At 29.9% G+C, this 17,427-nt stretch overlaps 1 protein-coding gene across 1 annotated transcript; it reads left to right on the top strand.

The window, feature by feature from the left end:
• The first annotated feature begins 4,088 nt into the window (after positions 1-4,088).
• LOC119600041 (protein yellow) lies at positions 4,089-5,946 on the top strand. Its single transcript, XM_037950057.1, has 3 exons — positions 4,089-4,502; positions 4,625-5,297; positions 5,380-5,946. Exons 1-3 carry the CDS (start codon positions 4,213-4,215, stop codon positions 5,872-5,874), a joined length of 1,458 nt encoding a protein of 485 aa, XP_037805985.1. The 5' UTR covers positions 4,089-4,212; the 3' UTR covers positions 5,875-5,946.
• Positions 5,947-17,427: the final 11,481 nt, after the last annotated feature.

Below are 17,427 nucleotides of genomic sequence, written 5' to 3'. Positions count from 1 at the left end.
TAATGACTTAGAATGCTAATGAAGAAGTAGTGAAAAGAAATTTTATTAGCTTTTTAACTCATTACTTTTCAATGTAAGTTTTTCCTGGGTAACTGTGTTCAAGCTCTCTACATTATTATTATTATAATTATTTAATTACTATATTTTCAATTTCCAAAAAGTATGTTTTAATTCGAAAATCACGAAAATTACGGAATGTATGATTATGTTTTACATTTTATCTAATGGCACATCGTAAGAGCGCTCAAGATACCCCATCGTTTATAGGGAACTTTTCAACTAAAAATTTAAATAATTAAAAATTTTCTTACAATACTAACTTGTACATGGAACAAATTCAATAGGAGAGATAGGTTTGTATAGCTTTAGAAAGTTTGGATCATAACGTGTTGTTTAAAGTTTCACAAACGACTCTAAACTTTAATTTGTTAGTTGTCTCACATACAGAACGATTAAACAAAGTTGAAATGTTGTGTATATTGTGGAAACGTTTGCGAATTGTTTTGTTAGTTTTAACAAACACTGCTCGTTAATCTATTCAGAAAGATATATATTTTTTTATAAAATAAAAAAAATGCGTATGAAACTAAAGAGCCATAGCTCCACATCCAAAGAGCCGCATTTTGCTCGCGAGCCGTAGTTTGCCGACCCCTGCCCTACACCTTTGACAAAAAAAAATCACATAATGTGATTTAGTTGCCAGAATAAAGCATTTAAGTTGAATTGTACCTTGCCTTAGATATACATACTTAAGCCGTTTATTGTTGAAGAAAATTGTGGACATTTAAGTGAAATTTTGATGGGGGCTTTTCATAGGGGCTAGGGTCATATGAGAACCTATTATTATGGAATTCGTGAGGGTCATCAAGTCTTGTATACAACTTGATTTTTTCAGCTTTTTGTCGAGATATGAGTATATTAAACATAATTATGAACTTAAAAGCCCTTTTCGGCGGGTTCAGTTGTATGGGGGCTAGGTGAAATAATGGACCGATGTAAACCATTTTCAACAGGCTTCATCTACGGTACCATGGGCCAAATTTTATTGAATTATCTCCAAAATTGCGACCTGTAGTTTGATTACAAGGTTTAATAGCCCTATTCGGGCCGATTGACCGATTCAAAAAAAAATTGGTAGAATGATTTGTATGTACAGAAAACATATTCACCACGAATTTTACCACGATACCTTTATTTGTCAATGAAATATGTGCGTTTAGGTGATTTTCGGAAGTGGGTCTTATATGGGAGATATGACCAATTGTGGACCGACTGAGATCTACGTTGGTAGTATGATTTTTGTTCATATTATATTTGCATGTACACAATTTTGTGTTGATACCGATATATTTGGTATTTAACGATAAACTGATTTCCGGGAATATTCACCTTTGTTTAGGGGCTATGGGAAATATTGGATCAATTGTTATGAGTTGATCCCTGGCATAAAAAATAATGTGTGACAAAATACATGGAAATATCTTTGGTAGTTTCTGAAAAAACTACTTAAGAATTGGAAAAAAAACGTTATTTTTTTTCGAGGTAGTCTGAAATTTTTACTCATAACTTTTTACGTCACAAACCGATTTTGCTGATTTTCAATACCAAACTGAACCGGATAATAAGGAATGTTTTGGGTTAATTTCTATTGTTTCGTTTAACGTGAGCGTGTTTTACACAGACAGACGGGCGGATAGACGGACATAGCTAAATCGACTCAGAATTTCATAAGGATCAATATATATACTTTGTTGTGTATACTAAGGTGATCTACTCAGTTTTTTCAACCACCTTTTTCTGTTTTACTACTGTGGGTTTTTTGTAAATGCTGATTTTTCGAATATCGAATTACCCGGTTTTTTAGTTTGAAAAACCTATTTCGAATACTCTTATTAACTTTGTATACAACGGATACTTAAATTAAATTTTAAAGTAAATAATAATAATAATACAGCCCGACAAAACATGCAAAATGTTGGAGTACAGGGACTAAAATATATTTATCGAAGGAGTTTTTGTTAATTTTGTTGATTTTCCTAACAAATTTAATTTGTAAAATTAATTATATAATCCTACTATTGGATAACATTTTGTTTTTATTAAATTGTATCAATCTAAAGATTATATTGCAATTACAAAAATAATAAGTTGGGCCTGAAATTACTTAAACATTTGTCAAAAAATGAAAAATAATATAATAAGCTTGGATAACCCAGTTTCAAAAGTGTCCCACTTTTTTCTTAATTTTTTATACATTAGGGAAATTATTAAAATGTTAAAAATCAGTTCGGATCATGTTTTATATATTTAAACATAATTAAAATATAAATCCTAATTTTTGCATTTTAAAAAGTGATTTTTTATTAACAATGAAAATCCGGTTAACCGGTTTTTTCTGAATTTCAAAAATATCAACCGATTTTTATACCCTACACCACTTTAGTGGGGAGGGTATATTGGGTTTGTGCTGATGTTTGTAACATACCAAAATATTAGTCCTATATCCACCTTAAAGTATACCAATCGGCTTAGAATCGCTTTCTGAGTTTTCTATGTCCGTCCGTCTGGCTGGCTGTCCATGTAAACCTTGTGCGCAAGGTACAGGTCGCAATTTTCAAGATAATTGGAAATGGCACACACTCTTAAATCGGCCCATTATTTCACCTAGCCCCCCGAAAAGGGCTTCTGAGCTCATAATTATGTTAAAAATACCTGTATATTGATAAAAAGCGGCACAGCTATGTTTTATACAAGCCTTGATGACCTTGCCAAATTTCATAGAGACTCATTTGACCCTAGCTCCCATACAAAGACCCCTTCAGAAAATTACTTGAATGTCCAAAATTAACTTATAAACACAAATATTGCGATGAAATTCAGCACAATAAAATTTTATGTAAATATAAATATATTTACAAAATTTTATCGGGCTTGGTCCATATTTGCCCCTAGCTCCCATATAAAACCTGTTTCAGAAAATTAGTTTTTCATCCATAAATTGCTTAAATGTATCGGAACAAATACTTGAATGTCCAAAATTAACTTATAAACACAAATATCGCGATGAAATTCATCACAATAAAATATTATGTACATATAAATATATTCACAAAATTTTATCAGGCTTGGTCCATATTTGCCCCTAGCCCCCATATAAAGCCTCTTTCAGAAAAGTAGTTTTTCATCCATAAATTGCTTAAATGTATCGGAACAATGTAATGGAGGATAAATGCTTTATTATGAAAAATATTTAAATCACATTTAATATTCATAACTGGTGTAGGGTATCATATGGTCGGTCACGCCCGACTATACTTTCTTACTCAACTATTCGAAGAAAACCTGTTTTTGGAAAATGTCGAATAATCGATCACCCTAGTACATACATATTTTATTAAAGCTTTTGAAATTAAAGTAAATTTTATATGAAGAAATGATTTTAAATGTAGATATAAACCCTGGAAAAATATTCCAATTAATTAATAAGAAGAATAAATTTTTTTTTTCTAGTCTTTGTCATAATATTTACTTGAATATCTCCAAAATACTCTAGTAAAAGAGGCTTTAATTAAAATGAGTACAGAAGCCGAACAAGAGTGTTTTACATACGAACATAAATGCTAATTGGAATTTACATTCAGCACATTTTACATAATTTCAAGGTTTGGGTTAAAATAGCAATATGAAAAAAATAATAATTAAAAGTTGAATTAATAAAAATAGGCAATAATTTTTTCTGTTACAACATATAAATACACAAACAAATTTCAACTCCAAAATATTAGAGGTCATCTATGTAAATCAGGAATTTAAAACTGGTTTCAGATTAAGTAGACTGAAGAGGCTGTCTTATGAGCTATACAAACGAAATTTGATTTTCTCTAATCCAATAATTACAATATTAATGATTTATTGTTCATAATGCATTAATTGTAGCACCTTCATCATATGTATGTATATACATACAAGTGTACATACCCATATGCTAGTTGAAAGGAAAGTCGATTGATTGGCAAATACTTGGCTTGGCTGGTGGCTTGTTTGTAAAATAGCCTTGGCTATAAAGCAATTACCAAATATGATGTTAGATATTAGTGTGTGTTTGTTATACAGTTGATACAGTTCAGCTAAGCGGCTGTGTAGTAAAAATATTAATATATATATATATATTTTTTTTTTTTTTTTTAAATTACAAGTTTGAAATTAAAGTAAATGAATATTTTATATATATTTGCATTAGTATGTGGTCTTTGGACATTTCATATCCAGGCATACAAATCCTATCATTACGTTCAATCTAATAATGGTCTGCACCAACAAAAAGAGTTTCTTCCATTGTATCCGCAAGGAAATGTTTATGGAAATGATGATGTTCAACCAACAGTACATTCAAGCGCAAACATATCAACGGATACGAAATTATTTGAAATTGTCAACGAGTGGAAATATTTAGATTTCGAGTATTTAACATATGAACAAAGAAAGCGAGCTCTTGAAAATAAGTAATTATTATATCTATTTATAACTACTTTTTTGTGTCCACTGTTGCCTGAGGTGTATAATTAGTGTTAATAATTAATTATTTGTTTGATATGTAAAAATCGATATCCTTATATTTTTGTAGGGAATTTGTTCCAGAAAATAACTTACCATTAGGCATTGACTTTTATGAAAATCGAATATTTATTACAACACCCAGATGGAAAGATGGCGTACCAGCAAGTTTTGGCTATTTAAATTATCCACCGGTAGAACGCAGCCCAGCTATTAAACCATATCCGAACTGGGAAGCTCACGGTGATCCTTATAATTCGGATTGTTCCAAATTAATCTCCGTATACCGAACCTTTATTGATAGCTGCAAACGTATTTGGTTAATAGATTCAGGTATCGTTAACGCCACTGTCTCTCTTAACCAAATATGTCCTCCGAAAATAGTTGCTTACGATTTGCGAACAAATAAATTAGTAGTCCAATATGACTTTCCTGACAGTCAAATAAAAGAAGATAGTTTACATTCGAATATTGTGGTGGATGTTTCCAATGATCTGTGCGATGATGCCTATGCTTACGTTACTGACGTTTGGCGCTTCGGCATTGTGGTTTACAGTTTAAGGAAAAATCGAAGTTGGCGAGTAACCAACTACAATTTTTCGCCTGATCCGGTTGCTTCTGACTTTAATGTATATGGGTTAAACTTCCAATGGTTAGATGGAGTTTTTGGAATGAGTTTGTCATTGCCAAAATTATCAACAAATGAGCGAGTCTTATACTTCCATCCTATGGCGAGTTTTAAGGTATGACCTTATTTACTATATATGAATTACTATTTTAAAATTGCACACAAAAGATTTAAGTTGTTTTTATTTCTTTTTATAGGAATTCATGGTGTCTACAAGTTTACTGAAAGATGAAAATGTATGGACAGCGGATGCTCAAAAGGTGGCAAAGTATTTTGTACCAATTGGTGAGCGAGGAAAATTTGGCCAATCTTCGACGTCGGGAATTACACAGAATGGCGTCATGTTCTTCACACAAGTCCATAGAGATGATGTTGGATGTTGGGATACTTCTAAACCATATGGCCAAAATAACATCCATCGATTTTTTGAAAACGTTTCCAAAGATAATTCAACACAGACACTAATTCAATTTCCAAACGATCTAAAAGTTGATCATGAATCTTTACCTCATCAAAGTATTTGGATTATAAGCAACCGTTTGCCTATTTATTTATACAGTCAATTGAATTACGATGAAATTAATTTCCGTATTTTAAAAGCAAATGTTGCTAATATTATTTCAAATACGGTTTGCGACCCGCTTCAAAGTCCCCATTCTCTAAGAGACCATAACGACCACTTAACTCATTAAGTTTAAATATAATTTAATAAATATGTGTACATCTATATATATATATATCAATATCTATATATTAAAAATTAATGTGTGTTTGTTTGTATATTTGAACGTTATAGACTACTAAACGGCTGAACCGATTTTCTTAAAATTTTTATTTTGAAATTCCAAGTGGGCGGAGAGCCACGCCCATATTAAGAAAATATTAAACCCGTATATTTGAGATAATATAACAGTTAGAGCAAAGACTATAAATATATAAAGATGTTCTACTGCCATACATTGTACTGCCAGTGCCAAATTTGTCGATGACAGTACGGCTACCAGTGTGACCATTTTGGCATTTTTGCAGCTAGATTTAGCATTTTTTATTTTGATTTAGCTGTACAATTTTAATTTAGCATTTGGCATTTTATTTAGCATTTTTATAAAATATTTTTAGCATTTTTAGCTTTTTTTGCAATTTTAGTATATAAACAAAAAAAAGACAAATTTTTGCAAAAAAGATTTATATTGGAAATAGATTTAACCGGAAAAAAATCAGAATTAAATGTCTACCCAAACACAAGCAACAAGAAATATGAGAAATGTAATAATTTAGCCTGTAATTCAAATAATGCAAAAAGATTCTTTAAGATAAATAACTTAAAATTACGCCAATACAAGTGAATACTTTAAAATGTTGTATTCTAAAATATTTTTCTGGAACCCAATGCTTTTTTAAATTCGAGGTGATAGAAATAATTCAAGAGATTTCATATATTTTTACAAATACGTTCAGTACGCTATTTTACAAACTAATACTTTTTGTTTGCTCATGGAATGAAACATATAATTTTGGAAAATGCTATGTATGACGGTTAATTAACAAATTTTATTTTTTCCTATACGAAATAAAGAGGTTTTAATTTTTATCATCCTTCACGAGTTCTTGTTAATTTATTGAAAATAAGTATTGAAAAAAATCAATAATATATAATTAAGACTTTCTCATCCTACTTTCCGTTCTTTTTATTTTTACCAAATTTTTAGTAAATTTGTTGTGACGTTAAAATTGTTTATATAAAAAAAGTAAAACTAGAAATATTATACTTTTCCTTCCGAAAACACATATAGGTTTTATACCATGAGCAACTAGTGTAATTAATAGAGTTTTAATGTAATTTTTCCATTCAGAAATATTTTAAAGTTAGAGACATTACATATTGCTAAATTTCCAAAAATTTTGAAATAATTTTTAGCATTTCTGTTTATCTTAATACCACGGAACTTAATTTTTTACCCTACTCCACTATACTACGTTTGAGTATACTAATCGGTTAAGAATCATTTTCTGAATAGATTAAGCCATGAAAGTCTGACCGTCTGGTAGAGGTGGAAATTATCAAAACAATAAGCACGTATGCTTTTTGATCCAATGACAAAACCTTTTAAAAATGGTTAAAGTCCGTTCTTTATTTTACCTAGCCCCCATACATATACAAATGTATAAAGCCTTTCTCAGAAAATTAGTTTAAATATATCGGAACCAAGGTTCAATTCAACATAAATGCTTTATTGCGAAAAATAAATCAAATTTTATACTCATATGGTCAACCACGGCAGAATATACTTTCTTACTTCTTATAAATTACAATAAATTTCAGTTACAAATTAATATGAATTGTTCATAAAAACACTTAAAAAATTTTAGCATTTTTTGGCATTTTAAAATCAATTTAGCATTTTTATACCCTCCACCACCATCAGTGGTGATAGAGGGTATATATAACTTTGTCATTCCGTGTGTAACACCAAGAAATATTCATCTGAGACCCAACAAAGTATATATATTCTGGATCCTTATCAAATTCTGAGTCGATTTAGCTATGTCCGTCTGTCCGTCTGTCCGTCTGTCTGTGTAAAACACGCTCACGATAAAACGAAGCAATAGAGCTTAACCAAATTCACCCAAAATGTTCTTCATTTTCCTAAGTTGTTTGGTATTGCAAATGGGCAAAATCGGTTCACACCGGGAAAAGTTATGAATCAAAATTTAAAACAACCTCGGAAAAAAATAAGCATTTTTTACACATTCTGATGTAATTTTCTCGAAAACTATGCAAGATAATTCCATGGAAATCACCATACATTCGTTTCTGTACAAGATCTTGATCCCTGCTGAAAATTGCCAGAATCGGTCCACAATTTCATATACCTCCCATACAAAAGTACATATTCCCGGAAAATGGGTTTTTTGTTAATAACTTCCGCCACAATGTCGATATCTTCACAAAATTTTACAAATTAAAATCTTATATCAATAGAATTCTTTCAGAGTAAAAATTTTATGGATCGGTTCATAATTGGACATAGCTCCCATACAAGGTCCCCTCCCGAAAATCACTTAAACGCGCATAACTCATTACTTAATTAAGATATCCAAATAAAATTTGGTATAAGTATTGCCCATATGCATAGAAATATTACTGTGAAAGTTTTTTCCGATCGGTCCATAATTGGTCATAGCTCCCATACAAGGTCCCCTCCCGAAAATCACTTAAACGCGCTTAACTCATAACTAAATTAAGATATCCATATAAAATTTGGTACAAATATTACTCATATGCACAGAAATATTGTTGTGAAATTTTTTTCCGATCGGTCCATAATTGATCATAGCTCCCATACAAGGTCCCCTCCCGAAAATCACTTAAACGCGCATAACTCATTATTAAATTAAGATATCCAAACAAAATTTGGTACAAGTATTGCCCATATGCATAGAAATATTACTGTGAAATTTTTTTCCGATCGGTCCATAATTGGTCATAGCTCCCATACAAGGTCCCCTCTCGAAAATCACTTAAACGCGCATAACTCATTACTAAATTAAGATATCCAAATAAAATTTGGTACAAATATTGCCCATATGAATAGAAATATTATTGTGAAAGTTTTTTCCGATCGGTCCATAATTGGTCATAGCTCCCATACAAGGTCCCCTCCCGAAAATCACTTAAACGCGCATAACTCAGTACTAAATTAAGATATCCATATAAAATTTGGTATAAGTATTGCCCATATGCATAGAAATATTACCGTGAAATTTTTTTCCGATCGGTCCATAATTAGTCATAGCTCCCATACAAGGTCCCCTTCCGAAAATCACTTAAAATCACTTAAACGCGCTTAACTCATAACTACATTAAGATATCCATATAAAATTTGGTACAAATATTACCCATATGCACAGTAATTTTGTTGTGAAATTTTTTTCCGATCGGTCCATAATTGATCATAGCTCCCATACAAGGTCCCTCCCGAAAATCACTTAAACGCGCATAACTCATTACTAAATTAAGACATCCATATAAAATTTGGTATAAGTATTGCCCATATTCATAGAAATATTACTGTGAAATTTTTTTCCGATCGGTCCATAATTGGTCATAGCTCCCATACAAGGTCCCCTCTCGAAAATCACTTAAACGCGCATAACACATTACTAAATTAAGATATCCATATAAGGTTTGGTACAAGTATTACTCATATGCACAGAAATATTACTGTGAAATTTTTTTCCGATCGGTCCATAATTGGTCATAGCTCCCATACAAGGTCCCCTCCCGAAAATCACTTAAACGCGCATAACTCATTACTAAATTAAGATATCAATATAAAATTTGGCACAAGTATTACTCATATGCACAGAAATATTACTGTGAAAGTTTTTTTCGATCGGTCCATAATTGGTCATAGCTCCCATACAAGGTCCCCTCCCGAAAATCACTTAAACGCGCATAACTCATTACTAAATTAAGATATCCATATAAAGTTTGGCAGAAATATTGCTCATATACAGAGAAATATTACTGTGAAATTGTTTTCCTATCGATCCATAATTGATCATAGCTCCCATACAAGGTCCCTTTCAGAAAAACACTTAAGAGCACATAACTCATTACCAAATAATGATATAAATAAATACTATTTTTGTTCATAAATACTATTTTGTAATGCAAAAAGCACTTAATGCTATTTGAAAAATTTTTCACGTTCGGTCTATATTTGGTCATATCTCTCATACTAGGTCCTGCCCCTAAAAGCGCTTTAACCGTATATAACTATTTGCATTATCAATTTGTGTAGAACAGAATTATATATATGTATGTATTTTTAAAATCCTTAAATCTTTCACACACATGCATACATGCAAATACGAGATATCGCTAAAGCATATCTTAGGGCGTTATAAAAATTTAAATGAAAGTGGCGTTTCTAATGTTCAATAAATCTTGGAATTGTAGTAGATTTAAGCTGTTTAAATCTTGGGATTTTTCTATTTAAGACATGAGAAAACTTATTTCTACAAATATTTTATTAATTAGAAATGTATTAATACAAAAGTTGCTGGTGGAGGGTATTTAAGATTCGGCTCAGCCGAATATAGCACTCTAACTTGTTTCTAGCATTATTTTGGATGGGATTTAGCCGCAACATTTTTGAGACCTGGTCACACTGACGGCTACTGCCACTCATTGTACTCAGAGAACTTATTATACTCAGATAACGTATTATTCTCATCTCTCAGCAATTCATTCTTATATGCGTGCAGTGTTGCCACAAGAATTTTTTTCTAACCAAAATTCGAATAAAAAATAACCAAATTAAGAAAAAAGTAAACAAAATTATTTTATTTGTTTCATGTTTACATTTGGACATTAAAATAACAAATTCATTTTCTGAAGTGGAACTTGTAATAGCTGTAAAATTTTGATTACATATTGTAATAGCTGTAAAATTTTGTAAAATTTTTATTACGATTAATAATGAATTAAATTATTTTTCAAAAATAATCGTAATGATTATTTAATTCTCTGGTATAAAATTTCTGATTATTAATTGATTACGATTAAAATTAATATAAAAATAATCTGGAATAATTTAAATTAATGAAAATAATCAAAAAATAATCAGAATTAATCAAATAATTAATTTGATTATTTTAAAGGATTAATTTCGATTATTTTTGATTAATTTCAATATATTTGCTACAATTCTCTATCTTTTTACATTACGTGTAATGGAAAACTGTTTTCCAAGTTACACACTATTCGATTATGTTACTTTTTTATACCCTCCATCAAAATAGATGGGGGGTATATTGATTTTGTCATTCCGTTTGTAACACATCGAAATATTGGTCATAGACCCACAAAAGTATATATATTTTGGGTCCTCATTAAATTCTAAGACGATCTAGCCATGTCTGCACGATAGCGTCCCAATGGAAAGAGGGTTAAAATTTCACATAAACATTTCTTATAGGTAAGGTTTGTTTGGTATTGAAAATGGGCAATATCGGTCCACGTTTTCGGATAGCCCCCATACAAGTGGCCCCTCGAAAAGCAGCTTTAACAGCCATAACTTGTTTAAAAATTCGAATATAGCAATCACTATGCAAAATTTTTTATGAGGATCGGTCCATAATTGACCCTACCCCCCATATAAGGTCCCCTTCAGAAAATGACTTTAACGCTCATTAATGGCTTAAAAATACGAGTGTAGCGATGAAATTCGACACAAATAAATTTAATACGAACCAAATTCTGTCTACCAAATTTTATGAGGATCGGTACATGATTGACCCTACCCCCCATATAAGGTCCCCTTCAGAAAATGACTGCAACGCTCATTAATTCCTTAAAAATACGAGTGTAGCGATGAAATTCGACACAAATAAATTTAATACGAACCAAATTCTGTCTACCAAATTTTATGAGGATCGACCCATAATTGACCCTACCCCCCTATATAAGGTCCCCTTCAGAAAATTACTTTAACGCTTATAACTGGCCTAAAATATGCGAGTATATAGATGAAATTCGACATAAGTAAGTTTCATTCCAGTCAAACGAGGTTTGATGGTGGGTATATAAGATTCGGCATAGCCGAATATAACACTCTTACTTGTTTTTATTGAAAACAATATATTGATCAAGTTTATTTCGTTTGAAAATCTTGATCTCAGTACAACATATTAGAAAAAAAGACTGCAAAATAATTAAATTTTTCTTAGAGTTTTTTTTGGGAGGAAATTATACTAAATATATGGAAAATAATCAAAATTAATCCATGAAAATAATCAACTAATTTTTTGATTAATTTTGATTTTTTTTTATTATTTTCATTAATTCCAATTAATCCCTGATTATTTTTAATCGTAATCAATAATTAGTACGTAATACATGCTTTTTTTAGCAATATAGAATTTTTTTGAATAGGGCATAATATGGGGGCTACGTGAAATCGTTGACCGATATTTCGCATTTTCAATACCAAGCAAACTGGGTCAACTAAAAATATTTTGGCAAAATATTTCAGTTTTTTTCTTGTTTCTTTTCGACTCTATCGTGTTTTCAACAATAAATATATGTCTCTTCGCGGATTCGTTAACAAAAGTAATTAATAGGGGCTTTTTTTAATCACTGGATTTATTTTGGATTTATTTTATTTCAAGAAAAAAACTATCTTTGGAGGCTGAAATTTAGTTTTGGTCATCATAATCTGAAAATACACTGTATATGCTAATAGAAGGTCAAAGAAAAATTAATTTTAGTGCAACAATGGCGGTTCTGCAGCTAAAAGAAGTAAATCCAAATTGGATTTATTAAATCCAAAAAAATAGTTGGATTTAGCTAATTTCAATATGGCAATGCTTTGTATTCATAGAATAAAACCAAAATAATTTAAAAATGATTTAATTTGTTTTATTTTGCTATTCACCAATAGATGGCAAATATTTTTTAAAATGTAAAAAAATAGGAAAATAAACAAAATTCGTGTAACTTAAATATTTCAAACATGATATTTCAGTGCAAATACCAATTTTTGCAACAAATTGTTACAAATTTTATGGAAAATTTACAAATTTAATATTATATTTTGAAATAACTCCATCTGTCGGCCGCTGCTGACATTGTGATTTGAAATTTGTTTAGCCTCGATTAAAACCTTTTGCTTTATCCACCTGGCGTACAGAGGGAGAACTAAATTTTGGATTTAATAAATCCAATTGTTTAAAAAATGCTGCTAATATTTATTTTAAAAAATAAGTTTTTAACGCGTTTTAGCGCAATTCAAAATACTCCACATTTGACTTTTTGGAAAACAATTTTAAATTAAAAAATTCTTCCATTTTATATACAGATTTTTAGATTTCGTTCGAAATTTGGGTTTAAGGGGTATATTTGACCAAATTATAATACCATGTAGCGGGTGTTAGCATTACATTCATAACTTCAGCAATATTTGTAAACGTAATCTATCCAAATTATCCGACAAATTGACAAACTGAATTGACAAAATTTAGAATTTAAGACGGTAAAATAAAAACTAGTATACAACATCATCTAGAAAATGTAAATAAAGAACTAAAAGTCATGGTGAGATAGTAGAAGTCAAAGGTCAAATCTTTGCATATATCGCGATTATTGTTCGTCGTACGAGTTTAGATGTTATTACAAGTTTTGTAGATAATACAAATTAATTTTCCTTAGCTGTGTTACTTAAAAATATCTGTTGATTAATACTTTAAAGATATTGTGATACTATTCTTGCATCAATTAGCAGAAAATACTTTATTAATTCTTATTAAATCATTTATCTTAGAATTCCGACAAATTAGCACAGTATCTGTTTATGCAAAATTTCTAATAGGTATAGAAGTTGCAATAATACTTTAAATTTTTAATTTAATTTGGAGGGCATAATCTACTAAGTACGTAGACTATTCCCACCAAATTCCATAAAAATCGAAATGCGAAATACAGCCTACTTCGTTTTTTCATATAAGTACCGCGAGTTTCTTATATAAAAAGTTCCAATAGAAATATTAACGGAAGAACGGTCGAGTTTGAATCGACCAAAAAAGTGATTCATTCCATTATTCAGGGTGTTAGATTGGCTAGTGTAAATAGAATAATATTACTGTGTTGTTATAATTTAAATCAACTCATTTAATATGTGGAAAACGCATCTTAAACCAATTAAGATATCGAAAAATACCTTTGTGCACATAAGTATAACAAGTAGATGTACAAATTGCAGTAATAAAAAAATTTCGAATAGTAAAAAAAAATTCCACCTATTACCAAAATTCAAAACAGGGACGATATGTATATTTACATACATAGTTGGTTTAAAACTAGAGATAAAAGAAGTTTTTTTAATTTTATTTTTAGAATAAAAGCAAACAGTATTTGGTTCAATTGCTTGCAAAAAATAACCAAAACGAAAAAATAATTCACATGTACACATGCAAAATAAAAATAACCAATTTTGGTTAATAATAACCAAAGTGGCAACACTGTATTCGTGTATACGTGTGTGCATGTATACACGCTCAGATAACTGAGTTACAGTTTTTCTTGAGGTGCATATTGACCATGTGCAATCGTGTTAACTTAACCTAAGTTTTCAACTTTAATTGGAACATATGAGCTAGTTTTTTTCTAGCTAGAATTGGTGATGGCGTTGTATAATTTTAATTACTGGCCAAATAAATCTTAGTTTCGCAAACTAAGTAACTTAAAGAACACACAAACAAACAAACTAAAAGAAGTCTTGTTTTCACAAAATTTATGTGCAAATAAACTATAGAAAAAAATTTACCGTTTGTGTTATTATATTTATTATTTAAATTTTTAGAATTACATATTTAGAGATATAAAACTAGCAAATTATGAAAATAATCACTTAACTATTACATACATTAATTAAAAACCATAATTAAATGTTAAAATTTAGTAGTAATTTTTAAAGCATTAATTTAAATTTTTAGAATTACATATTTAGAGATATAAAACTAGCAAATTATGAAAATAATCACTTAATTATTACATACATTAATTAAATACCATAATTAAATGTTAAAATTTAGTAGTAATTTTTAAAGCATTATTTTAAAACAAATTTTGCTGCAAATTATATTTACATTTGGTTACTATGCACTATGGTTTCGACGACCACTTTTTTTGGCCAAAACTATTTATTTGATGTTGCATTTTAACAAAATTTTCAATGCAGTACTTCGAAGCTACATAAACTGCATTTTGTTTTCATCAACACTAAATTATTCTTTAATAATAAGCCACTAAAGTTGCTTTTTTCATAAAAAAAAAAAAATTAAATGTAATTCGAAATACAGATATTTTCAGATCATTTTTTCAACGTAAACGAAAAAACAAATTATAAAATTGATCATGGAAATGAAAGATGAAATAAAGTACTTTAGTAATTAACGTAAAAAGCTGACCAAAAACAATGCGGTGGTACGTAAAACATGGATGTTTGGTATAACTTCTTAAATCTTTACGATCACCAACTTCATATAAGATTTTAAAAAAAGTCCGACCTCTTCCCAGTATGAAACTTTAAGAAGCTATTTGTCCGAAATGGTGGGAAATGGTAATTTTTGCGATTTTCGGGAAAACTAACTTTTTTTAAGAGGTATTTTCTTTAAATATTCCAAAATTTTGCAAATATGGTTAAATGTTGGATATTAAAAATTAAATTTTTGGTAGTAATTTATAACTATAATATTGCTTTATTTTATTAATAACTCAAATTTATGTTTTCGATGAATTTGAAATATATCTAGAGGTTTAAAATAATTATAATAAATAAATACTAAACAAAACAATAAATACTAAACAAAAACAAGTTAGAGTGCTATATTCGGCTTTTAGGGGGAGGACCTAGTATGGGAGATATGACCAATTATAGATCGATCGTAAAAAATTCTTTAAGCTAAATTTCTGTACATAAAAGCTATATTTCAGTCAAATTCTGTATCTACATATATCGTAATTTAGTAATAAGTAATGTGTGTTCAAGTGATTTTCTGAAGGCAACCTTGCATAGGACCGACCGCACCCATGTTATGGACCGATCGTAAAAAAATCTTGAAATATAATTTTTGTATACCAAACTAATATTTGTGCCAAATTTTGTATCAATAGCTTTATTTGGTAATGAGTAATAGGCGTTTAAGAGATTTTCGTAAAAGGACCTTGTATGGGAGCTATGACCAATTATGTACATAAAGACAAAATTTCAAAATTCTGTATCTATATCATTATTTGGTAATGAATAGTGTGCATTTAAGTGATTTTCTGGAGGGGACCTAGTATGAGAGCTATGACCAAATATGGACCGATCGTAAAACAATTTTATAGTGTAATTTATGTATATAAGAGCAATATTTGTTCTAAATGTATGGATATCAATATTTTGTAATGAGTTATGTGCGTTTAAGAGATTTTTGGCAGGGAACCTTGCATGAGAGCTGTGACCAAGGATGGACCGATCGGAACAAAAATGTCACAGTAATATTTCTGTATATGTGAGCAATATTTGTACCAAATTTTATATGGATATCTTAATTTAGTAATGAGTTATCTGCGTTGAAGTGATTTTCGGGACTTTCGGGGACCTTGTATGGGAGCTATGACCAATTATGGACCCATCGAGAAAATTTTTTCTCTCAATGAATTCTATTGACATAAGCTTTCAAGTTGTAAAATTTTGTAAAGATATCAGCATTCTGACGGAAGTTATTAACAAAAAACTCATTTTCCGGGAATATGTACTTTTGTATGGGAGGTATATGAAATTATGGACCGATTCTGGCAATTTTCAGCAGGAATCAAGATCTTGTGTAGAAACGAATGTTTCATGAAATTATCTTGCATAGTTTTCGAGAAAATGACATCAGAATGTATAAAAAATGCTTATTTTTTTCGGAGTTGTTTTAAATTTTGATTCATAACTTTTCCCGATGTGAACCGATTTTGCTCATTTTCAATACCAATTTGTACCGGAAATAATGAATATTTTTGCTGAATCTCGTTAATTTCCATTGCTTCGTTTTAACGTTTTAACGAATGTATGATGACTTCCATGAAATTATCTTGCATAGTTTTCGAGAAAATGACATCAGAATGTATAAAAAATGCTTATTTTTTTCGGAGTTGTTTTAAATTTTGATTCATAACTTTTCCCGATGTGAACCGATTTTGCTCATTTTCAATACCAATTTGTACCGGAAATAATGAATATTTTTGCTGAATCTCGTTAATTTCCATTGCTTCGTTTTAACGTGAGCGTGTTTTTCACAGACGGACGGACATAGCTAAATCGACTCAGAATTTCATAAGGATCCAGAATATATATACTTTGTTGGGTCTCAGATGAAGATTTCTTGGTGTTACACACGGAATGACAAACTTATATATACCCTCTATCACCACTGATGGTGGTGGAGGGTATAAAAATCATGTTATTACAACTTCATTCTATACAAAAATAGAGACAGAAGTTCATAATTGAACTGTCTATAAAATTACATATGGTAAGTACATATGTATGTATATACATAATCGAATAGTCTAAAATATAACATTCTACTTCGGTGCGAATAGATATAGTTTTTTTTTTTCTACAATAATAAAACACGTATCCTTACCCTACAATTACACAATCGGTAACATTGGCTTTTCCACATGTTATTTGCACATAAATTGT

Source organism: Lucilia sericata, unplaced genomic scaffold (assembly GCF_015586225.1).
Source record: "Lucilia sericata isolate MDLA Ls3-8-SP2 unplaced genomic scaffold, ASM1558622v1 Contig000003F_arrow, whole genome shotgun sequence".
NCBI classification, from domain to species: domain Eukaryota; kingdom Metazoa; phylum Arthropoda; class Insecta; order Diptera; family Calliphoridae; genus Lucilia; species Lucilia sericata.
The sequence above is the reverse complement of the archived record's forward strand: the minus strand, read 5'-3'. Positions and strand labels throughout refer to the sequence as shown.